This window comes from Fusarium tjaetaba (assembly GCF_013396195.1).
Source record: "Fusarium tjaetaba strain NRRL 66243 chromosome Unknown NRRL66243_c0000180, whole genome shotgun sequence".
In the NCBI taxonomy this organism is placed as follows: domain Eukaryota; kingdom Fungi; phylum Ascomycota; class Sordariomycetes; order Hypocreales; family Nectriaceae; genus Fusarium; species Fusarium tjaetaba.
This window is the reverse complement of record NW_023501376.1, coordinates 1-24,390: the sequence shown is the minus strand read 5'-3', so window position 1 is coordinate 24,390 and position 24,390 is coordinate 1. Positions and strand designations below refer to the sequence as shown.

The window sequence follows — 24,390 nt, the reverse complement described above, 5'->3', positions numbered from 1 at the left end:
AAAAGACATGCGAGCATTAGCACAGCTTATGAAGAACAATTGTACGTTTATAAACACGAGTATTGCATATGTTGTGAAGTATTGCGTGAACTTGTTAAGGGAGCATCATGATGAGAAATTTATGAAGAAGGCCACGGTGAACTCATCAAATAGTTCCCTAGATTATGCCAATTTACTTAAATCTTTTTGTCATTCAGGATCGAGGTTATCAGTTTTCATGCCTGTCCTAGCCCTTTGATCGAAGTATATGATTCCAACTCCATACGCCTGACCAAAAATTTGTGAAGATTGCATCTGTCCCCTTTTGTAACGTCACATATGGACTTGATCTTCATCTTTGGTATCTCAGATCCTCTCCACGTCAACCTCCTCAGTTCTTCTCCGCAAAGGCAGGATTCTGCTCCATCGTCGAAGAGATATACCCCCTCAGCGCCGCCCACCGATTCGCAGTCGGCGCCGGCGCACTCTTCTCCTCCGTCTCAACCTTCTGCGCAACTACACCATCCTGCTGCGTCAACCTCGCCATACTAACCCCAAACCTCTCCATCTCGCCCTTAACAACCCTCTCCTTCCTCTTCAGCGCACCCTTCTTACTCTTCAAGCTCTTATGCTTAACTTTCCCCTGCTCAACCTCCGCGCCCTCCTCCAGCTCCGGCAGCGCATCAGCTAGACTCTCCAAGTTCGCAGCTAGTTTCTTCGAAGGGCGTCGTCGCTTTGTGGATTTGGAGATTCGTGCTGATTGGATGCGTGATACGAAGGAGGAGTGCTTGATGAGGCGCTTGTCGCGCTTGCTGGAGAGGAAGGAGTCTGTTACTGCGGCGTCGTCGCGGAAGACTTTTTGGGGGGCTTGAGGGTGGATTTGGCCTGTTACTCGTTGGTGGCGGAGGGTGCGCGCGGAGGGCTTTTTGAGACCTGGGGGTTGAGGAGCCTGGGTTTATGTTAGTGAAGTGTTTTTGGGGAGTGTAGGGAGGGGGGGACGTACCATTTTGGGTTGTGGTTTGGGTGTTGGAAGTGGAGGATTTGGGTGTGGAATTGAAGGTGGAAGATACTGGAGAAACATTTTCGGTGAGGGTGGCTCACCGAGTGGTGGGGCACACCGAGATACAGCGTGGAGGGGCCGTCAACGGCTGAGATTCATGACAAGGTCAATACAACGGCTTGTAGTCAGTAAAGTAAAATATTGAGAATATGACTGAGAATCAGATCCCCAGGCTTTTATTTGGTTATCATAGTAACCTACATTCTGCAATGTCTTATGAATAGAAATGCTAGAACTGCTCAGGCTATCATTCTATAGTGGGGTTCAACCCAATATCTCCGTTCTAAGCTGATCCTCTCGTGACTTTAAACTTTCACTCTCCTTCTCACATCTCACTCACTCTCATGCAATAACAATGGAAGAAATCGATAGTATTCGAAGAGAAATCGCAAAGCGAGAAGTCGAACTCGCAGATCTTCGCTCTCAACTCGCAGCCGCAGAGTCACAAGCCCGTGAATCTCAAGAAGCGTGGAAATGGCCACTCAATAACCACGAGTATGAGAGATACAGTAGACAGATGATTGTACCCAACTTTGGACTCCAAGGCTAGTTTCCCTTCAGATGGTTAGAAGAAAGGTGCTAATTGAAAGGTAGGCCAACTACGCTTAAGAAACGCCAAGGTTCTGCTTGTTGGAGCGGGAGGTCTGGGATGTCCTGCTGCTGCCTACCTCGCTGGTTCAGGGATTGGCACGATCGGTCTTGTTGATGGGGATGAAGTTGAGGTTTCGAATTTGCATCGTCAAGTTGCGCATTCGACGGGTCGTGTTGGTATGAGCAAGGTTCAGAGTGCGATTACATATCTCAAAGAGTAAGACCCCAGACTCATCCAAGAAGCCTTGACTGACATGTAAAGCCTTAACCCGACGATAACTTATAATGCGCACAACACACATCTTACACCGCAGAACGCTGAGGACATTGTATCGGGTTATGATTTAGTCCTTGATTGTACTGATCATCCTACGTCCCGCTATCTCATCTCAGATATCTGCGTTCTCCTCTCAAAGCCTCTTGTTTCGGCATCTGCATTCCAAACTTCAGGTCAACTGATTGTTCTAAACAATCCTCCTGGAAAAGGCCCCTGTTATCGCTGCGTATTCCCTACGCCTCCACCACCAGATAGCGTGGTTGGATGTGGTGAGGGTGGAATCATCGGACCTATTGTTGGTACAATGGGTGTCTTACAGGCTCTGGAGGCCATCAAGTTGATTTCAAGAGGTGATCTCGACACCCATGGAGAGGCCAAGACACCGATGTTGTTACTTTTCAGTGGCATGTCTGATACTCCTTTCCGATCTGTGAGGATGAGGGGTAGAAGAAAGACTTGTCTGGCTTGTGGTGATGAGAACAGACTGACTTTGAGTGAGTTGAAGAACTCAATGGACTATGTTCAGTTTTGTGGTGTCAAGCAGCCTGTTCAGTTACTCCAGCCTGACGAGCGAGTCACGGCGAAGGAGTATGATGAGCTCACCAAGTCAGAGAATAAGGAGATGCTTCTCGTGGACGTCCGGGAAAAGGAGCATTTCGACCTCTGCAATATTTCAGGTTCGGTCAACATCCCCATCAGTCGCTTCATGAGCGCTCGCGGTGAAACTACACCAGAAGGATGGCCAAGCGATCTGCCCCATTCGACCCCCATATACGTCGTTTGCCGAGTAGGCAACGATTCGCAGATTGCCGCACAGAAACTCAAGGACCTAGGATTAGGGAACAACGGAGACAGATTTATCGGCGATATTCTTGGTGGTATCAAATCTTGGAAAGACACTGTTGATCCATCTGTACCTTTTATATAGACTGACGAAAGAGATGCCGGCTAAAAGAGGAAATGGGGATAGTCGTATTGGATGAGAGATTTTATGATACATACATACAACATACAACGCCCGTGTTAACCCGAGCACACCAAGGGCAGGCCATTCCTGCCCATCAGCTGCGCCATTACAAATAACATTTTGCTCAAGTCAGCAGAGACTCATGTGAGATATTTTTTCTTTTTCTTTCTTTTCGTTTACACAAAGTTGGCAGTCTTCTTTTTGTTGAATGCCTTTTGGTCTTTTAGCCATTGGCGATATCCAGAAACACTAGAGATCTTTTCGCCGTAGAAATCGGGGACTGTTTCGTAGTTAGTAACTGACTTTGATCGGCACCTGAAGCTAGCGAGATGAAAAACTTACCAGGGTTGCTGGCGCTCGAGTTGGTGGGGTCAACCCGATGCTTCTTGATGCGCTCAAAGAACTGAGCCTCCTTCTGCGTCATCTGCTTCTTCCACTGACGATTCAAGAGGTAAAAGACCTGGTTTCCAACACTTGGGCCGCTCAACCACCCAAGACCCGAGAACGCGAGCGTCATAAGTCCCAGCGTCATAAACGGATCGAGAGGGATTTGCGAGATGATCGGTTCCGCCAGACCCGTCGAGAGGAAAACGGCGCCTGCACCACCGGCAAACAATCCATTGGTGATGGAGAACAAGAGCTGGTATCGTCGGCGCGAAACTCGCAGCTTGAAGAAGCTGTTCCAGTCGAGCGGGGGGAGTTCGCTGGTGGTGGTGGTGGACTGCGACTTATCGGCGTAGGTGCGGGACAAGGTCTTTGCGACGACGGGCGTGAAGCATTGGGGTCGGAGCGGCGATGCTGAGAGACATGATGCTGGGCGGAGGGTAGAGAATGAAGCTTTTTGTGATGAGCGCACGAGACCTGTTAGCGGCATGCGCAAGACTGAGGTCTTGAGCGGAGAAGCCATGATGAAAGTGAATTGATGTTTGTAACCAATTGAGGCTTGAGAGGGAAAAAAAAGTCAATTAGAGGTTTGGAGTGGAGATTGAAAAGATGTCGTTGTGCCGTCGGTTATTAGGCGTGACGTGGGGATGCTGAAGCTCGGGTAGAGCTGTGTTCGTGATCTCATGGTGGATGGAAAAGTTTGGCGCTTCATTAGGCGCGGCTAAGCGCTGCCGCCGTTGCAGCTCAATTAGGTAGCGAAGGGATAGCCCGGACCCCCCTAATAAGGACTATATAGCCTTAGCTAAGCTAAGGGTAATTATTTATAAAACAAATACTTCAGTATTTAGGTATAATGCTAAGTATATTAATTAATAATTTAATAATACTATAAGAAGTATTTATAAATTAAAAGCAATCTCAAGTTCCCTTTATTTCATTAAATAAAATACAAGCTACCCAGGAAGGTAGTTATAGGCCCTTTCATGTTGTCTTAGGCTTTGTTGACCTTGTTTTTGGCTTAGTCATCGGGTGGCAGCTCTTTCTTTGGCCGGTTGCCAGCCTCTTACAGTACAAGCCGCGTTTTAGAACAGCTCATAAAACAGATTTATTTCTTATGAACACGCCGACGACATAGATCGAAAGTCCTTTTGCTTAATTTGCTCCAGAATCTTTCTTTTCTTTACCTATGATTTCTACCCGCCCAATCGCATTGGCGACTCCTCCGTTATAATCTAGCTAGAACTGGCGTCGCGGGTTGCGGGACTCGCGTTGGCGCACGAGCGATGGAGTCCTTCCAACAGCAGCTCGAGCCAGACGAGTCGGAAAAACGAAAACCGAAGGAACATAAGAGATCTCGGATCGAAGTACGTCTTCGGTCTAAACCAAGAGATTATGTCCCAGGAAGCGGTCCTCCATTGCAGCCTATTAGCTTGCTACCACCCCAAGACTCGACCGCGTACATATTGGAGCGAATTATCCTTCCCTCGCCGGGACTTGCTGCAGATGGACTCCCTCTACCTAGGCGGATGACATATATCGTGTCATGGACGGACCTACCGGCGGCGCAGATGTTGGTTCCTGCGATGGATATTCTGGAATACGTATCACCAAGGGAATTGGAAGAATGGGAATTCAAGAATACGGAAGAACAGTTGGAGGAAGAAACGACGGAGAAAAAGAAGACGGAAGCTGGACAGGTTACACAGCCAAAGAGGCGTGGTAGACCACCCAAGCATAGTACGATAGAAACGGCTGTCGTTGCGGTGGTAGAAGACGATGAGGCTGTTCCAATGAAGGGGGCCATGACGATCAAGACCCCTACGAAGAACAGATTAAAGGATTTTGAGGGTTTGTCGGATGAAGAGGGTCCGGCGAGGCAGTTGCAGTGGGAAATGACTGGTGATTCGGCTGAGACGGACGATCAGGCATTGGATGAGCAGAGAGGGACTACTGAAGACTTAAAAAGTGCTTTCAGTGACACTAAGATGGATCTGCCGCATGGTATAGCAGCTGAGTCCCATGTCCCAAAGAAAAGTCATGCCAAAGGCAAACATTTCGAGTCGATCCCGTCAACAGGGACCTCAAGTCGCCAAAGCACGCCCCAGATCACGAGCATACGCTCAAAGTCTGAAGGCAAAAAGAAGCTGAGCCGTCCAAAGAAAACACATCCTTCTAATGAACTAGTGAGTGGCGTTCAAGGCACAGGCTCCGCCTCAGACTGGACCCCCAAAGAGTCACTCACCTACTCTAACTCGGGAGTTGAGACGCCAGATCCAGAGTCAGAAACTCAAACGGCACGTCTCATCGAAGAAGCTATGTCGGTTCAGAAGAAACCTCCAAAGTCAAAGTCGAAGCCTACAGGTAGCGTCCCCAAGTCTCCAGAGCCAGTTCCTCAGGAAGACCCCAACCAAGAAGATCCAGAAGATGCAGATGAACCAGGTTGGGAGGTTAAACGCCTCGAAGACATGGAACTCTACGAAGTCGAAGGCCAAGGTCTAGTGCGCTACTTCTTGGTCCGCTGGGAAGGCGACTGGCCACCTGATCAGAACCCTTCATGGGAGCCAGAATCCAACCTCCCCAAAGATCTCATCAAAGCGTACCTCCGCAACGGGAAGAGAAAGCGCTCAGACAAACCGGCTTTAAAACCAGTCTCTAAACAACCATCCGTTGCACCGTCCTACGCACCAAAGAAGAAGTCTATGAAACAAACTACTTTATCATGGGGCATTCCTGCAAAGCAGTTCAAAAGTGTCAGTGAAGCTTTCGCAGGCGGAGAGGAAGACGAACTCGGAATGCCCATCGCTGCAGATCCACGTAAGGAGGATGATGAAGATGATGAGCTTTTCGTCGTGGAGGAACCGCCTGCGAAGAAGAGGGCTAAGAACTTGGGTGCGAATGGATGGGGAGCTGGTGATTACAGATGAAGAAGAATAACTGAGTCAAGGTTGGCTATGGAGTTGGAGATGGATTCTTATCGTTACGGGCGAAGGCGTAATTACTTTTCAAAAAGCAGAACGGTCACGGCGGACATACATAGCATTAGAGATACCCCATTTTGTGTCAAATGACTTATTTACATTAAACTACCTTGAAGTACGAAAACTACCGTTGATTTCTTGATTGATTGATTCTGAGGGCCCAAAAAAGATGTCATACAAATCCCCATCCATCCCCTTATAGCAATGCCCTGGATTAAATGCCCCATACCTGCGTCAAAACATTCCGTGAATAATGGCAATCGCCCCTTGCCTTTGTCGGCACCATGTGCAACCGTACTGTGTCATTCGTAGTGTGCCAGTTTTCATAGAACTGAACCGTTGTTGGGAGTGTTCAAGGGAACACGGCTGATCCGTAGATGCAGCTTGCGCAATATCGCGACTTTGTTATGTAGATATTTACTTTCGTTCAGTCTCAGCGGTTGAGACAACCTTTCGAGACTTGGGGTTGAGGTACGACTTGATCTGATTGGGAATCGTAGTAAGGCGCTCGGGGTTCCAGGACTCAGGCAATCCGAACTTCTTGTTAAGGTTGCGGCGGATGTTCGCAACACGCCCGTACTCGGCGTACTTGGGCAGGTAAGGAACCTCGTTGATTTCACAGTAGTGCATCCAAAAGTTAGCCCAGTTGGGCTTGAGGACATTGTCCTGCTTGAGTTTCATGAACTCCTCATTGTCGAGCTTAGTGTAGATGTCACCGTTGATATGTCGAGAATAGACCTTGCCTATAACGATGATGTACTTTGTCTGCCCATCGACGAAGTTGAAGCGGACGTCGGTCATCTGAATGTTCCGGAGGTCAGGAGAGTTCTTGTCATCGCGGACAAGGATATGAGGAACAACATTGCATGTGTAGCAAGACGAACTTTGCGACATCTCCACCACCGACGGGGTAGGCAATGCCTCCGCATTCATGGAAGGAGTAGTGGGAGCCTTTACTTTCATCGACGCGGGGGGAAGAACGAAAGTCATCGACGGGGTGCGCGAGACCACCTCCACGTTCACGGACGAGCTGCGGCTGGTAACCGCACGTCGGGGAATAGGAGCACCATACGCAAAGTTGGAGGACGGGGTGAAGAGGTTGAATGGTTGAACATTCCAAACATCGGAGAGATGCTTGGGAGAGACATAAGCGATGGTGTTGGACACGGAACTGGTGAGTTCCTCAACATCGCGATCAGAGGGAGTCTGACCAAGCCCCATCTGAAAAGCCGGTCCATGGTAGGGCAGGAAGACGTGGTTCAGAATCATGTAGCACAGTCGGCCAGCCTCGAAGACGCTGGAGAATTCAACGGACAGTTTGCCGTTCATTCCATTGTTGTTGGGAATAAAAGAAGAACGGATGATGTACTTGGTTCCGAATCGAGTGAACAAGTGCCAGATGGCAGATGTAGGGAAGTTCTCCATAGTGATACAACGACCAGACTGTTCGCTGTGATGGCCGACACCATACTCAAGGGGGTGGCCATGTCGGGAATCGTAAGACGATGTTGAGTTGATAAGCTTGACTTCGATGTTGAAGAAACGTCCGTTGCTGTTAATGAGTTCAAGACCATTGACCTTGATGTTGGCAACGTACTTCTTGGCGGCAGCCGAGTCGCGGAACTCAACACACGCAAGCTTGAATGCAGTGCCGCTTTTGCCAACATTGTCCATGATCGAGATGCGGATCAGTCCTCCGACACCACAGACCGCGTCAGCGATCTGGGTGAGGGTGGTTCCTTGCGGGATCTTGTTTAGAAGAACACGACGGGAGTCAGCGGTCTCAGCTGGATCGAAGACGGACTTGACATCGATCTTATAGGTGGAGTCGTCTGAAACAAGAGGGATGGTTTCACTGTCGCTGATGGAGATGACTTCCACAACATCATCGATAATGACTGAGGAGGTTATAGTTGTACCATTGGTGCCGTCAACGGCAGCAAAAATGCCACCCGATTGTCGAGCAAACTGGGACTCGATCTCTGAAGAATCTTCGGCGAGCGAGTTAGGGGGATCCTATTCCCCGGGTTCGTTGCTGCCCGACTCGGATCCTGTCTGACGGACGATTGGCCCTTCCGGTTCTTCATCTGATGAGGCCTCATCGTCCCCCTGAGTTCAATGTTAATCGTCTGACTCAATAAAGGACGGAAAAAACTTACATCACTTCTAGATGAGGGGTTGAGAGGCCCACTCATCTCTCGCAGCTTGATGTTGCTCTCCTGAATTCTAACCGCGACCCGCTCCAGTTCCTCCATCTTGGCGAGGAGCTGAGTGCGCGTAAGGCTACCATTGGTGGAAGCAATAATTGCGTCCTATGAGGTGAAAGCGTCAATATGAGATAATAAGTATGTTTGACTGGTGGTGACTTACCCGGAGCTCGTCGTAATAAACTCGGTTACCTAGATTCGCCTCCAACAACCGGGTGAAGTCTGTATGAGCCTCGCCTTGGTTTATGAGTTCATCCGACGAGAGGTTGGAGAAGCCAGCTTCATTTGACGACAAGTTGACTTGCGAATCGATCCTGGCAAGCCATCCGGGGAGGAAATCGTCTCTATCCTCGAGAATTCGTGTCACTTCACCCGAACGGTGGGAATCTGAATCCCCTAACGCGGCGATAAAGTCGGAGGAGTAAGTGGATTGCCCGTCGGAGTGCAGAGACAAGAAGTCCCAAATACCTTGCTCAGGGGTAGGGCCTCGATCACCGTTAATGGTGGGAGGAGCCATATTTATGGCGACGAACGGTAATCAAGTGGAAAGGAGAAGATGCAGAAAGTTGGGGAATGGGTAAACAGAAAGGCAGGGTCTTTGGGTAAGGATTTTGTCTGGGGGCAGAAGATTTCAAGACGAAGACTGTCTGGTAAATGTATAGTTACTCGTGCCTTTAGACGATCAAAGAGAAGATATTCGAAGGTAAACTTTGTGATGTGTGAAAAGAAAGAAATGTTCGCAGAGATGGGTAAACAGAGATGTGGGAGAGAAGATGTTGTTGCGGAGGGGGAGAAAAGAGGAGAGCAATATATACGCGAGAGGGGCAGAAGAATCAGCCTACGACGCGTCGAGCCCTAGCCTATAGGAGAGCAGAATCAACAAAGTCCAGACGATCCGGTGACCAGGTAACGACCAAGTACGCTGCCACTGATACTCAGGAGTAGGGCACTGAGTATTTTCTCCGGCGAGGGGAATTTCAGTTTCTTGTGGGAAAGGGATAGGGTCAAGTCCTTGAGGTACTGCAGTGGAAGTAGTCGTGGCAGTGGAGGGGCGAAGGAAAAGATGGAGGAGCGGCAGTGCAGTGGGACGAAAGGAATAGAAGCTCTAGAGACTTGGACCACCTTGATGCTGAACAGTCATCCGGTTCATGGGTCCACAAGAGAGCAGCAAGGCTAACGTTGATGTTCATGATCATGTTCATATGATGTTCATTGGCACATATCGCCTTGACACTCGATCTAGATTTTAAATGTAGATAATATAATCATAATCCCCATATAGTCGGAGGAAGATATTATTGCAAAGATAGCCCATGCCAACTTTCACTTGCTTCTCTCCAGCCCAAGTGGTGTTGTAGCTTGGTGTTGCCGGTGGCATGCATCCCACTCTGTCCCGCCTCTCCACTGACGAAACTATTCGGGCCCCCACTAGTCTCCCAGAAGTCATCACGATATCGCCGTCTTGTTGTTTTTGTTCATCCATGTTGTATTTCGTCCAGTACATCGGGATTTCATCCACCAGCACACAGTCATGGAACTCGGAGCTCGAGAGATGAATATGACCTCGATGGTCTTGAGTATTACCTCCCTCACTGAGGAACAGTGCATCTTGGGGCGTGCTGACCTTGTATCGTTGCGCAGTATCACCACCATGGACTCATGGTGTTTTCCACACCTCGACCCCGAACTTATACAGCAGGTAGATGATGTGCGTCGGCCATCTACAACAGCCATACCCATCTCCCTCGATCATAACGGCGGCTTGCCCACGAGCATACGAGACACCGGTCACATATGAAGAGCATTGCATCAACGACGCAGCGACCTGAGAGCGGCATATCGGCGAGACAAGAGTAAGAACCACGACTGCGGCATGGCCTTGATACCATGGGGGCACACTGATAGACTAGCAGTCCTTTGCTCGAAGACACGACACTCGAATACACGACACCCGAAGTCCATAGTACGACAGAAAAGAACACACACATATACACAGGGACATATCCTCGAAGGCTCGACCTGCCTCTGCCCCTTATTCTTGCCCTTGAGGTCGCTTTCACATCAGTCAGACCACTTGTCTTGACGGCGATGGGATTTGCCCAGCATCGATACTCCTTGATCCATACAGAGGTTCCTCCTATTACCGTACATACAAGCTGTAACTGACCATACTTGATCATGTTACAGGGGAAAACGAACCAGTAGTCCCCAAAGCGCTGGCTTTATGGAGAAGACACGACATACGGAAAGACCACGAACGAAGAGACAACGAGTGAAGAGACCGCAAACGAACGATTCATCGAGACCCGAGACGCATTGATGTACAAGGCAAGGCACATAAGCACAAAGGAAGGGTGGGAGACAAGGGGTCGGCGCTGCAGTTGACAAAGAACTCGGCGAACAATTGGAAGTTGGCCATCAAAGAAAGGAGTCGTTGGAATGAGGCTGATCAGCAATGGACCGCAATTGGCCTCGTCACTCGACGATACGACCGCAGAACGAACGTTCAGGCATTGGAGACACGCAGAAGATAATAAGGGGGTAAACACTTGAAGACGTGAAGTCGAAATAGAAGAAGAAAGGTTACAACGGTCTCACGTGAAAAGACATGTCGTTCCTGCTCTATCCCCGTAAGCTCCACACCGAGACACCCTTGGGTGCCTCTAAGTTGACCCACTGTAGGCAATAAGTAGATCCACGCAAGGTCATGTCTTCAAATAGTCACGCAAGTACTAAATTAGCAGAAGCTACTTGACTTTTGGTGCAGCTGGATTAAAGACTTCACTATTTCAATGACTTGAGAAAATGACCCCCAATGACAATAGTCGAAGATCGTCTGGGCTTCTTGGTCATCTTCCAGCTGAAGTACTTAACCAGGTATTACACCAACTACCCAACATCGATTTGAAAAGTCTGCGTCAAACATGCACTTACATCAAAAATTCCACGCATCTTGGCCTTGACCGTCTCTTTTTCTCGCCCAATTTGCGCGATATAGAGGTCTTCACAGCTGTTGCAAATCACGAAACCTTTCGGCTCCAGGTCACAGAGATCATCTACGACGATGCACGTTTTGATGCAGCCCACGAAATGGAGTGTCCCTCATGGTATGACGAAGAAAAGGACATCGGTGAAACTACCGGAGTTCCTGACTGGTATTGTCACGTCTACCGTGAGAATCGTGCGATGGTCAGGAGTTGCAAGTATAGCCAAGTCAAAGAAGCCTTCGAACATACACTCAGCCCAGCAGAAGCATTTAAGCATTTCAAGAAGTTGTGGCAGGAACAACAAGAGACTATTGCCACCAACAGAGACGCCGATGCGTTAAAGTATGGGCTACTACGGTTTCCCAATCTGAAAAGAGTGGTAGTTAGTCCTGCGGCTCATGGAGCACCTGGACTGCCGTGGTATCTCACGCCTACTATCAGATCACTCCCACGCGGTCTCCTTTACCCTATTGAGCGTGGATGGCCTCTCATACGGATGAGTTCCAGCTTTCCCGAAGCGAGGGACTGGGATGGCTTGGAGAAGGATAAATGGCGCGGCTATTGTCTCGTCAGTCGCATCGTCGCCCAACACCTACGGAAGAACCCAGAGAGCAAACTTGCTGAATTAGCTGTTGACACCAATCAACTCCGAACAGGGATTAGTTGCCGTATATTCGATGACGCCGAGAACAGCGAGATCAAAGACCTGAAGACCATCCTAAGTCATCCTGGGTTCGCGAGCCTTGACCTCTCTCTACACTGCGGCAACCAGTATGAGAAGAACTGGTGCTCTTTTCGAAGTAACCATTTGCGGAATACACTTGCCATGGCGAGGGATATCCAACATTTTAGTCTGTTGACTAATGTGATATATGTTGACGACTTTGATGAATCTGAATCTTACTACTATCACGACCCGGACGCAGAGGAAGTAGACCACTTTATTCCTTTGCAAAGCATCTTGCCTGTTAACGACTGGCACCAACTTCGACACTTCGGCCTCTGTCGATTCATCGTCAAAAAAGACGACGTCATAAATGTTCTCGAAATTTTATCGCCAACCCTAACGTCTGTTGAACTGAGTTACTTGATCTTCATGCCCGATAGTGGCGACTATCACAGCTTGGTGCAAGACATGCGGCAGAAGCTAGGCTGGCGCGAGCGGGACGCGGAAAACCAGCCTAAAATAGTTGTTCGCGTTGACGTTCGATTTGGCAGTGTTTATGGCGCTTATATGATGGATGTTAGCCGGGAGGTGACCAGTTTCATGTATCAAGATGGTGAGAACCCATTTGACGAAGATGAGGGAAGTGTTGAGCATCCGTATGTTCCTCAGAGTGATTACCCTGAAGGTAATGGGAGGCTCTTGGATGCGTTTGATCCCAGTTTTGAGCGCCCTAATGTTGACACGCTTGCAATGCAGGCTCGACAGAAACAAGTCCTATAGGGAAATTAGAAGAGGTTGTGCAACTATGAGAGACGGGACAGAGATGATGGCCGATACCTTAGCTCCCGGGTGAGTCAAGCGGCCAGCTTTAGCACCCTTGCCCCCGCAAAAGACCCCTGTTGGAACTCTCAGGACATGGGTTATAGACGTCAGTTACAGGGGTGTTCACAGACAACGGCATGTTGAACCAACACATATGACGAGAAATAGAGCAACAGAACCAATAATTCTCACAATTTTCTGACCAGTCAAATCTGATTCTCATAAGTAAATTCTGATCAGTTCATATTATTCGGCGATTTCCAAATTGTACCCTGTTCGATGTGGATAGACTTCCTAGTCTAGCTCAGCCTCCAGGCATCCAAAGCACCAAGCTTCAGCCGCATGCAACCAGTACAGCCCATCCAAGCCTACATTTCGCAGGACGAGCCACTGTAAAAAGAGTTCCCGTCTCTTTCAGAAGCAAACCTACAGAGGGAGTATCTGACTCACTGACCGATTTCTGCCACTCAGCTCAGTCCTAGCCCGAACATTAAAAGACACACGAAAAGTCACCTTGAACCTTAGCAACTTTCGAATAACTGAAGTATATAAGGACACACACTTCTTCTTATTTCCGCACTCGTTTCTTCTTTTCAACTGGTTTCCGCTTGTCATCAAACATCATGGATTCTTCATCGGAGTCAGACCTCCCTTGGTTCCTCAAGTCATCAGCCCCCGTTCTCTTCCCCTTCGACGATGCCCTGAGACTCCCACAGGCTGAGTTTGAAGAATGTATCCGTCAGATGATCGCTGGCCGTCACAATGAATCATTCGCAAGAGAAGTCCGTGAGGAACATTTCGCGGCCATGGCTGAGGCTGATGAGTCCGAGACCTTCACTCTCGTCTCCAACTCGACCTCTGCCGAAATCCGTCAGGCCATGAAGGCCGCCAAATTTTCGAATCATACATCCCAAGACACCGAAACTATGGGAAGGTCTTCTCCTACCCAGGAGATGGAGGTGGAAGAAGCCCAGCCTGTCCAGTCCAACGCTTTCATGGAGGGTCTTATCAACTACGACAACGAGAAGCCAGCTCGGGACCTGGACAACATGATGTACACGGAGAACGGCGATCTCGCTTATCGTTCTAGTCAGGACGCCCTTGTTGATCTCTTCCAGGAACTCGAGGAAGTTGTCTCTGGTCCTCGCCTGAAGGATCTCCTTACCCGTGCCTGGGATGAGAACCCCCTTGCTACTCTCAGAATCATCTTCAACAGCCGCTCCATCCATCTTGGAAAGAGCTCTCGAAGTGTATTCTACCGATGCGCCGGTTGGTTGGCGCAGAATCATCCCTTGACCCTCGTCACCAACCTCCGCTGGCTGAGTCGCCCGATCATCAACAAGAAAGCCGAGAAGAAGGAAGACGATGACCTTGTCCTCGTTGAAGAAGAGAACGATGACGATTCTACCAAGTTCAACGTGAAGAATGGAGTGGCCCATGGCTACTGGAAGGATATGCTCAATATCCTGGCCATTGCGGCCAACGACAAGCTTACTGTGATTGATGACCCTAAGAAGGTCCTCAACACCGAGAACCCTGGAATCCTCCGAGGCAAGAGCACCAAGAAGCCTCGCCATCGCGACGGCCGCAGACTCCACGGACATCATCATGGCGGCATGATAGGTGAAAGAGGGCGCGGTCGCGGTCGCGGTCGTGGCCAAGGATCTCACTCAACTCGACAGGAGATCAGTGAGCTGAACCACAAGGTCGACCCCAAGGAACTCAGACGAGAGACCAGAGAGAACCGTCATGAGACTGCACGTGTTCTCTTTGAGACGGACCCGGTATACCGCGCGCTACACATGAACATTGCTCGACTGTTCGCCGAACAACTCAAAAAGGACATCCAAGCCCTCGCAGGAGACAACAAGGCCAAGCGCTCCATCTCACTGTGCGGCAAGTGGGCTCCTTCTTCCGATCACTTCCACGACAGACACACCTTTATCGTCAGCACCATCGCCGAGATTCTGTACCCTCGAGAGTCCATCTACCACCCGATGCTTAGCCCAAGAGATGACCACGAGAAGTATCTACGATTCGCCCGTGAGCAATACCGCAAGGATACATCTGCCCTCCGAAAGCAGCTCGAGATCGTCGAGCGAGATATTACTATCAAGAAGTACGAAAACATCAAGTACGACCGAGTGCCCTCCCTTGCGATGAACCAGTACTCCAAGCTGTTTATCGAAAACGATGCGGAGCGTTTCAGCCAATATCTCGATAAGGTTGCCGAAGGAAAGGCAAATATCTCTGGCGCTACGCTTCTCCCCTCTACATTGATCCAAAAGGTTCGAACAGGCGGTTCGGCTGCTCGATCGGGGCCCAAGTCACTTCTTGACCAGAAGGTCGCTGAGATCGAGTCCAAGGTCCTCGACGGGCAGTGGAACGCTCTCTTCAAGAGAATCAAGGACTCGGGTACAATGGACTCGTGCATCGCGGTCTGCGATGTATCTGGCAGCATGAACGGTCCTGTCTTCAGAGATCAGACCGCGCCGATCGATTCCGCCATCGGTCTGTCTCTCCTCCTCGCAGAGGTCGCCAAGCCCCCTTTCGCCGGCACCTTCATCACCTTCAGCGAGCACCCCAGAGTCGAGGAAGTCGACCTGACCAAGACTCTGCGGGAGAAGTACTGGGCCATGCACCGATCTGAATGGGGCATGAGCACCAACTTCGTCTCTGTCTTCGAGGACCTGATCCTCCCCATGGCTCTTGAGAACAAGCTCAAACAGGAGGACATGATCAAGCGAGTCTTTGTCTTCAGCGACATGCAGTTCAACCAAGCCAGCTCCTCCAACTCCCACTACAACCGACCCTGGGATAACAAAGGGCGGTCAAGCTCAAGCTGGTCTACTTCCTTCGAACGCATCAAGACCAAGTTCGAAAAGGCGGGTTACGAACTCCCCGAGCTTGTCTTCTGGAACCTCGCAGGCGGCCGAGCAGGCTACACCGGAAACGGTGGTGACCCCACGGCTCCCAAGCCCGTCAAGGCTGACGAGGATGGAACATGCCTCGTCAGCGGGTACTCGCAGGGCCTGCTGAAGGTGTTCCTGGAGGGAGGAGGTTTTGAGGAGGACAACGAAGAGGAAGAGGTTGTCGTTGAGAAGGACGAGGAGGGTAACGTCACCCAGAAGACGAAGAAGGTGAAGATGACGCCTCTCAAGATCGTGCAGAAGGCGATCAGCCACAAGGCGTACGAGATGTTGAAGGTGGTTGACTAGGGGGAGTAATGGGTTATGAAAAGGATACCCAGAATGAAACGCATAGTTATTGTAAAATAGTATGCATCAGTCGCGAGCACGACTTTAGCTAAAGGAGTTAAATTGATTTATATTTTGGTACTTTTTCGTGTGAGTGATGACTGAGGCGTGATATGTCTGTGCGATATAAAGATCTTCATGTGTCAATTTGCAGTTGAGATCTGTTGTTCAAAGCTTGCATCACCAGACTGAATTTGGGTGACGGGGGGTCCGAACAGCGACTTTCAACAAAAATGCATGCTCTTTGGTCACACACATAGCTTTCAATATAGCACAGTCATATGAGGATTTGGCTCTGTTACGCTGGCCGTACGACGTGGTAATTTGTGAGAGCACAGGTTCGCCAGTCTGGGTTGGTCTTGCTATAGCTCCCCTTATCGCTATGTGTCTTGGAGACGGTGTAATATCAATAATTGCTAAGTGTTATTTGAAGCCCGTGATGAGTAGTTTCTCTTTGTGGTGGTGCTCGACCACTTTCATATTGTCGCAGCCAATGTCTCCTAACATATATGGGAAGACGCTGGAGATGATGAACATGCTGATTTCTTTACCTAAAACTAAAGGGGAGAGTTGTTGGGGACACTTACTTTAAACTTACAGTCTATAAAATACACTACTTGTTTCTTTTTAAACAATTTATTGCCTTTGATCGATAGTCTATTGATCTAAACTTGAATGGTAATATACGTCTATGAATAGTAGTGACAGAAAATATAATCTGATTTTAGATTTCTAGAAAAATATGAGCTTACCCTAAACTCCAGTGAATCAGAAATGGTTCTACGCCACTCTAGTAATCGGCTGGATTACTTAGACTTTTTTATTATTGTCGGATTTTACTGCCAATGTACATATATCTAGTCAGGCTTTAGCAGACACACATATGCCCATCAGCTAATGCCCAGTTGAATTCTCCAGTGTCATAGAAGCCAGCCGCCTCTGTTACATGATTCAAAGTTCGAACTCGTCCATTCATTGAGGCTACTGGAAATAGAGCTATCGGAGATTGCCCAATTCAGCTTCCTGAGATTTAGTTGATGGTAGCGCGGGAGATAACCGCGAATAAAGGCGTAGTGCATTAGTCTCGTGCTACAAGATATCGAAAGATAGGATAACCGATATCAACATAAATGTCAACAAGGCATAGTGTCTACAAGTTCCGATTCGTAGAGAAACGATATACTGGCGCTTATGCTCATGGATTCGCCTTGCGAAACCGCGTGATCAAAAGCTTATGTGGTATCACTACTGCACATAGGTTTCGCGAGTGTGGTGCAAGATATAGTGGAACTTGAGGCGGTGATCACTCAGCGGCAAGATAGATTGTCTGACGGATTGATTGTTGGAAAGTGATAGGTTATCTCGTAAATGTGGTTCAGAGATAGAGTTGTGAGAGGTTGCAACGCTGAGTTGGGGATGGCTGATAACTCACATCACATCACCCCTTATTCACAAAGTTCTGCATATTCTTCTCCACCAATGTCTTGGCCATCTTCTGCATTTTAATCAAAGGGGTAATCGAGAATTTCCCATGATCCAACAAATCGAATGAGCCCCATTTGCGAGTTGGGTCATGCGTTCTTTTCAGAGTTTCTTGGCACTTCCTAGACCAACACTCACCGAGGCTGCACTGACCTTGAGAAAAGGTCAACTCGGAAGACTTACGCGAAGAGAATCCTTCGCAGTTCTACAAAAAAAGTCGGATGTTTGAAGAGGATAATACGGGATATATCTCAACTATCCAAGCACGTTCATGTTCTTGCATCGCCGAATTACGGCCGTCTATAGGGTCCGTTCACAGAGTCAGCTGGTGTTTCACAAATTCGACATATAGAGTACAATGCTCCATTATCTCCGCCATTCTGGGTACCTGAAGGCGGAGTTGGGAATGAGGAGTCCCCAGATATCTCTCACTGCTGGGACCGTGGGGGATAGAAGTGTCCATTCGCCCGGAGAAGATGAGAAAAAAATAGGGGCTCTGAGATATTTTGACAAGTATACATGTTGAAAAAGGGCCGTTTACACCGGTGTCCGTTCTCCAGCAGCAGGCATGAAGCTCCGAGTAAACGGCCGGCTCTCCACGGCTCCGGGTGGGTCCTGGAGGAGTCTTCCGAAATGAAAACGCGGGTCCGGAGTAGAATTTGGGGGAGGTGATTTCATTGGGATTGTATGACTGTAGGCGAGGTCACGTTGGTGAGAAGAGAATTGCAGCGAGCTGAAAGAGTTTTCCGGTTTAGTGCTGGGCTGGGTTTGGAAAGGATCGAAGTGATATGATATGCCGGTACTTGGTGTCAGAGCCAAGGAATCGTTTCGATGACCCACTGGACTTGGCGATGAATGCAACTTGAGCCAAGGATAGGCGAGTACGTACGTAGTAGAGAGTGTGTGATTGTGACTGTGACTGTGGGTGAATGTGAGGGGATGGAGTTGACGTTGGAGATTCTCCGCAGGAACAACCCCAGAGTTCGCTACACAATCAAGGTTTTTTCTCCAACGTCTTGTCGCAACAAGTCATGACAGGAGAGAAAGTGACTGTGTAACGCGTAGTGATCGCCGGGTCGAAAAGAAGTCGCACCGAGAACGATGCCGTAAGCCCAGAGCTCAACCAATGCCCTCCCTCCAAAATGGGGCTGGCACCTAGGCACCCTAGCACACCCATGGCGGTTTTAAGCTTACCTTGCGGTGCCTTGGACGCTACGTCATAGGCCCAAACCTAACTCTACAACACCAAGAAATCAACATCCACTGTAAGGACCTAAAATTTTCGCCAAGTTTTGGTGGGTGATACGTACCCCAGAATCCCATGCCAAGGGGTTATTCGCATCCACATTCTTCCAGAAATCCAATCATTGACGATCCACTCTGCACTGACTCGTTACTCGCCTCGCCTTGTTGCGGTTCAGGTTCTGAGGCCAGCAGCAGAGAATGGAGAGAGACAGAGGAGAAAGATACTGGAGAAACCCCGGATGATGAAGAAGACACTGACATCGGCCCTTTATCGCCAAACCTCGTTAGAGACTAATACGCAACATGGACCTCTCCACGCTCTGTTTGTCTGCAATGGCCATGTCCATCGTTAGTGAGTCTTGGGTGCTGTAAGTGTGAGGTGATCTGCACCTACAACGGCTGTCTCTCTCTGTCTCTCTCTGAAGAGACACGGGCTTGGCTTGAGTCGACTTCCCCATGACGACTGCCAAGTTTAGTAAATGATGCCCGCCCCCATCTCGTCTTCTCCATCATCACCATCCATCGCGGAACGGAAAGACATGCCCTGTCGGGACCCCCGACTGTTGACCTTTTCCCCTACAGGTACCTAATTCTTATGGGGCAGGGCCGTTTTTGTTTTTTCTTCTTTTATATACCCCAGGTCTTGGTCCGAGTCTTGGTCTTGGTATCTGAAGAATAAAAGACCTCGTCTTCCCTCCCTCTTCTCTATGTCCCTTGGAAATCGATCTCTATTCTAGCTTTATTATTACACCTGCGACACAGTCGTACACCATTGTAACCATGCTTGGTCATAAGTACGTCTACTATCCTCCCTCTATACCCATCTTCGACCTCAGCTAACACTCCCAGGTCTATCAAGGTCAATGGCGCTGACTGCGGCATCGAAGCCATCCTGCTGGGTGTCATCACGTCCATAGGAGGATTCCTTTTCGGTTACGACACTGGGCAGATTAGTTCTATGCTCCTCTTCAAAGACTTTATCTTCCGCTTCGCAACCGGCTACGACGAGCAAAAAGATGAAAAGGTCTTTGTGCCTATTATTCAGTCGACTATGGTCAGTCTCATGAGTATAGGAAGCTTGATCGGTGCTCTATCTGGTGCCTAGTACGTCTCCTTGAGCCTCGCGCATCCCAATACAACAAACTGACAACATCTCAGCACATCTGATTGGTGGGGACGTCGCAAGAGCATGACCTTCGGAGTCGCCTTGTTCATCATTGGTAATGTCATCCAGATAACGGCGATGAATTCGTGGGTTCATATGATGATGGGTCGATTCGTTGCTGGTCTTGGTGTTGGTAACCTCTCCGTCGGTGTGCCCATGTTCCAGTCCGAATGCGCCCCTCGCGAAATCCGTGGTGCTGTCGTCGCCTCCTACCAACTCATGATCACGATCGGTATCCTGGTTTCCAACATAGTTTGTCTCGGTCTCAAGAAAATCGACCACAACGACGCATCCTGGAGAATCGTAATTGGCCTCGGCATTGGCTTCTCTCTACCTCTCGGTCTAGGTATCCTGGTTGTCCCCGAGTCTCCTCGATGGCTCGCTTCCAAGGGCGACTGGGAGGGTGCCCAGACGTCACTCGCACGTCTTCGTGGTCAGAAGAACACGCCTGAACACTCTCTAGTCCAGGACGATTTGAGAGAAATGCGAGGCATCCTTGAGAAGGAGAAGCAAGTCGGCCAGGGCGGTTGGCTCGAGTGCTTCGACCCCAGGAGCTCAGTTCCCAAGCTTGTCTGGCGCACTATGCTCGGCTTTTTCATCCACTTCCTTCAGCAGTGGACCGGCGTCAACTACTTCTTTTACTACGGAGCTACCATCTTCAATTCTGCTGGGATTGAGGACCCTATCCAGACCCAGCTCATCCTGGGTGCTGTCAATGTTGCCACTACTTTCGCCGGTCTCTGGTTCGTCGAGAGATTCGGACGTCGTTGGCCTCTGTTCATCGGCGCCATCTGGCAAGCTGCTTGGCTGTGCGTCTTTGCCTCGATTGGTACAGCTATCGATCCTGTTGGTAACAGCACAGTCGGTATCGTTCTCATTGTCTGCGCGTGCATGTTTATTGCGTCTTTCGCCAGTACCTGGGGTCCCATGGCTTGGGTCGTCATAGGAGAGACCTTTCCTCTCCGTACTCGTGCGAAGCAAGCCTCTATCGCTACTGCCGGTAACTGGCTTGGTAATTGTAAGTCGTCGCATTTCTCGATGTGAAGCTCTTCTAACAATTATAACAGTCATGATTGCTTTCCTCTCTCCTATTGCAGCCGATGCCATCAACTATGCCTTCGGTTTCGTCCTCGTCGCAGCCAACGTAGCCGCCGCTCTTCTCGTCTGGTTCTTCCTCTTCGAATCTCGAAAGCTCACTCTGGAGAATGTCGATCTCATGTATGGCCAGGAGGGTCTCAAGCCTTGGAACAGTCACAAGTGGGTTCCTCCTGGATACATTACCCGTGACCAGAGAGACGAATCTGCTTTCCACGGGAACGACAAGGGTAGGAATAGCGAGTCTCACTCTGGAGAGGATTCTCGCGTTGAGCAGATCGATGTTTAGAGAAGGGTTGCATGGGATATATTTGTGTAAGCACTGGATGCATACGCGGCGTTCATCATGGTTTTGTCACTGTATAGTTGTCATACGGAGTTGGCTAGTCTGGCTTAAGACATGCGATCAATTATCATTATTGGTTTCATCTAAACTGTTTTGTAAAATGTGATGGGTATCATGAATACGACCCAACGCCTGACGCCCTAATAACCTTGTAAATGCATTCCTCGCCCGTCCCTTTCATCAACATATATTCCCTCTGGACCAGACCCCCCGTTGCCTTTTATATGCCCTTCAAATGACCTGCTTACACACTCAAAAATCATGCTCTACATCAACATTATTTCTCCAGTCAGATGTCTTATTCCACTCCTTCATGATTCTGGTGCTATCGACAACTGGCCCTGACCACGTTATCTTTGCTATAGATTTGACTATATTGTACCGAAACTTGATCTGCGGATCTGCCCTACTTCTGATTTCGAGCGTTTGAAGTTTTGGCATCTTGCGTGCTGCTCTCGCTGCACAGCAGAGCAATTCCTCTATCTTTTTTCGCCTTCGCGTTTCGAATAAATCTGTTGATAAGGTCAGTGTCTTAAGATAAGGCCATCGTATTAGCTTTTCAAGGTCTTCATCTGTGACGTATTTACGGAAGATATCAAGGAAGTGACCGGCGCCGATGATGTCCACTACAGACATGTGTTCTAGCCTTTTGGAGTTTTGGCGGAGACCCTTTGCTAGAGCTTCCCTATTCAGAAGTTCACATGTTTGCCAGTCATGAAGCACCGCGCATTTCGCTCCGTTGACGGATAACTTCTTGACTGTGACTGGGAGCCACTCGGCAAACGGTTTGTCAGCATGTTCGATCCATTCTGATTCTGACTCGGATGTACAAGAAGCCCATCGCTCGATGGTTATGTCCTCTATGTTATCGAAACTTTCGAACATGTGGAGGAGAGTTTCTGGCCAGAACTGACGGAATTGCGTGCTGCGGATAAGGAACTTGGAAACGATAGGGACTGAGGGGAGTATAGCATCTTCCGGTTTGAAGTATTTTACGGCATCATCGGCCTCGGCAGCCGTAACGAACTCGATTTCCTTCCACCCCAAAAGGTCATACGTCAAAGCCTCCCAGTAGTCCTGTATCCGCGAAATCGCGTTTGGCAGCCCCCAAAAGCCGTACTGTTCGACGTAGGGTCCTTGAGGATTGTCATAATGGTAAGGTTCTCTTGACTCTGACTTCTTGTGGGCCTTGTACGCTTCAAGGTCTCGTTCGAAAATACGTTCGTCTTCTGTAACGTGGTCCCAATCCTGGTATGAGAAAGCACTGAGCTCAAGGGTGATTCTGTTCTCCGCGTTCCACAGAGAGATGATATCCCACAGTCTGAAGATACAGTCGGTAAAGCGTTTGTCTGCTCTCCAGAGTACACTGGGATCTTCGGTGGTCTTGCTTCCAGGAGTTAAATGTAGACTGGGATGATCTGGAAGAATTATTCGATACCAGATGTGTTTGACAAATTGTTGACGTCGTGGTGTAACTCTTTGGCGAAACGTAGTGAGATCGTGTTGATCGACGGCGAGGGACTTGAAGTTCTTGCGCTCGAAGAAATCCTGCCAACCTTTGCTGACGGCGGCATATCCAGCGGTTATAGGGTCTCGGGAGACTTCTTGTAGGATCATGTACTGGATCTCGGCCGGGAGGGAGTGAAAACGTGGAGGCATGGTATGTTGTTGGAGGGGGATATCTGGTGCTGATGGTGTTAGGGAGGATTGTGAGAGTATAGAACAGCGTATATGAAATGACAGCAAGTGTTGTAGTATAATAGTCGGAGTATATAGTGGCTCGTAAGAATTGGAATAAGAAATTGATGTTATCTGTAGCATAAGATTCAAGTGGCTTTCAATGGGTGCTTGAATATATGAAGTTTGTGTATGAGACATATGAAAATGAAGGCGTGTCGTTGTTTAAATGTTCGTCCTGGAGCATCTGGATGCCATTGAGATGTCAGTAGTGGGAAATGTTTTGAAAGGCTAGAGTGAACACTAGCATGCGAACAGAGGGGTCGGCGTGGTGAACAGAGGAACAGAACGGCAGAACACAATGATGGTAAAAGAACCCTTTGAACAAGATGTCAAAGAAATAAGTATCAAAGAGTATTGTACATTGTATGATAGTTCTCTGTGGAAAAGGAGGTCTGTCTATTATCCCTATTGCAATGTCTTTGGTGTTGGGTGTGAATATTGCACGAAGGAGATGCAGCACGACTGTTGGACTGCCAGCGAGGCACCTCTACGAACTAACGGCAAGCTCAAGAACACCAAGGGACAACAATGCATGTCTCTATCGTCTTGACTAGGTACCTGGACATCTACCAAATATATTGAGAAGTGAGTGTTGGTGCTGTATAATATGACATTGACACTCGCTTCCCAAAGACCATCAACGCAATATCAAGTCCAAAATAATACAATTATAGGCTCCCATAGCCTAGTACCAAGTACTTCTGTAGGTGAGCGAGGTCTAGCTGTTGTTGTTGCCCTCCACCTGAGGCACCGACCCTCCTCGCTCTGCATAAAACCTGACAGTGCCACGCTAAACCCCCCTCTCGCATCCATCTTCCTTCCACCCACGACTTCTGCTCTCCCTCATCACAAAAACTCTTCACATATCGCAAATATTCTTAGAAAACATCGCGTCAACTCTTCATTATTCAAGGTAAGTCATCATCTCCTCCGCCAGGAAACAAGATCTTCTAGAAAAGTAGTCTGGCGACACAACTTGAGGTCTATGTGATAAATTTCAGAACGAGTGCTTACTCTCTTTTGTTTATCTTCTAGGCTATCTTTTTATTTTCTGCATCTCTCTCAGTAGAGAAGTCTTGAGCACTACCAGCTTTCATCAATACACACTCTTCCCCTACTTCCCCTCCTCCTCCTCCTCCTC

General features: G+C 48.9%; 9 protein-coding genes across 9 annotated transcripts; 5 read left to right on the top strand and 4 right to left on the bottom strand.

Annotated features, from left to right (window-relative positions):
- Positions 1-370: 370 nt before the first annotated feature.
- FTJAE_8390 (ribosome biogenesis SLX9 domain protein) lies at positions 371-985 on the bottom strand (the record flags this gene model as incomplete). Its single annotated transcript, XM_037355201.1, has 2 exons — positions 371-928; positions 983-985. The coding sequence occupies 2 exons, from the start codon at positions 983-985 to the stop codon at positions 371-373; spliced, it is 561 nt and encodes a 186-aa protein (XP_037204513.1).
- A 409-nt stretch (positions 986-1,394) lies between these two features.
- FTJAE_8389 (adenylyltransferase and sulfurtransferase UBA4) lies at positions 1,395-2,835 on the top strand (the record flags this gene model as incomplete). Its single annotated transcript, XM_037355199.1, has 4 exons — positions 1,395-1,534; positions 1,585-1,603; positions 1,660-1,847; positions 1,893-2,835. The coding sequence occupies 4 exons, from the start codon at positions 1,395-1,397 to the stop codon at positions 2,833-2,835; spliced, it is 1,290 nt and encodes a 429-aa protein (XP_037204512.1).
- Positions 2,836-3,050: 215 nt separating this feature from the next.
- Positions 3,051-3,781, bottom strand: FTJAE_8388 (presequence translocated-associated motor subunit PAM17 mitochondrial; the record flags this gene model as incomplete). Its single annotated transcript, XM_037355198.1, has 2 exons — positions 3,051-3,154; positions 3,217-3,781. 2 exons carry the CDS (start codon positions 3,779-3,781, stop codon positions 3,051-3,053), a joined length of 669 nt encoding a protein of 222 aa, XP_037204511.1.
- Positions 3,782-4,541: 760 nt separating this feature from the next.
- FTJAE_8387 (uncharacterized protein) lies at positions 4,542-6,182 on the top strand (the record flags this gene model as incomplete). The annotated part of the gene is made up of 1 exon (XM_037355197.1): positions 4,542-6,182. One exon carries the CDS (start codon positions 4,542-4,544, stop codon positions 6,180-6,182), a length of 1,641 nt encoding a protein of 546 aa, XP_037204510.1.
- A 471-nt stretch (positions 6,183-6,653) lies between these two features.
- FTJAE_8386 (uncharacterized protein) lies at positions 6,654-8,960 on the bottom strand (the record flags this gene model as incomplete). Its single annotated transcript, XM_037355196.1, has 4 exons — positions 6,654-8,252; positions 8,301-8,345; positions 8,396-8,548; positions 8,607-8,960. The coding sequence occupies 4 exons, from the start codon at positions 8,958-8,960 to the stop codon at positions 6,654-6,656; spliced, it is 2,151 nt and encodes a 716-aa protein (XP_037204509.1).
- Positions 8,961-11,248: 2,288 nt separating this feature from the next.
- On the top strand, positions 11,249-12,877 carry FTJAE_8385 (uncharacterized protein; the record flags this gene model as incomplete). The annotated part of the gene is made up of 1 exon (XM_037355195.1): positions 11,249-12,877. The coding sequence occupies one exon, from the start codon at positions 11,249-11,251 to the stop codon at positions 12,875-12,877; it is 1,629 nt and encodes a 542-aa protein (XP_037204508.1).
- A 665-nt stretch (positions 12,878-13,542) lies between these two features.
- FTJAE_8384 (uncharacterized protein) lies at positions 13,543-16,137 on the top strand (the record flags this gene model as incomplete). Its single annotated transcript, XM_037355194.1, has 1 exon — positions 13,543-16,137. One exon carries the CDS (start codon positions 13,543-13,545, stop codon positions 16,135-16,137), a length of 2,595 nt encoding a protein of 864 aa, XP_037204507.1.
- A 3,546-nt stretch (positions 16,138-19,683) lies between these two features.
- Positions 19,684-21,452, top strand: FTJAE_8383 (low-affinity hexose transporter HXT3; the record flags this gene model as incomplete). Its single annotated transcript, XM_037355193.1, has 4 exons — positions 19,684-19,697; positions 19,753-20,007; positions 20,062-21,086; positions 21,136-21,452. The coding sequence occupies 4 exons, from the start codon at positions 19,684-19,686 to the stop codon at positions 21,450-21,452; spliced, it is 1,611 nt and encodes a 536-aa protein (XP_037204506.1).
- Positions 21,453-21,761: 309 nt separating this feature from the next.
- On the bottom strand, positions 21,762-23,168 carry FTJAE_8382 (uncharacterized protein; the record flags this gene model as incomplete). Its single annotated transcript, XM_037355192.1, has 1 exon — positions 21,762-23,168. The coding sequence occupies one exon, from the start codon at positions 23,166-23,168 to the stop codon at positions 21,762-21,764; it is 1,407 nt and encodes a 468-aa protein (XP_037204505.1).
- Between the last annotated feature and the right edge of the window lie 1,222 nt (positions 23,169-24,390).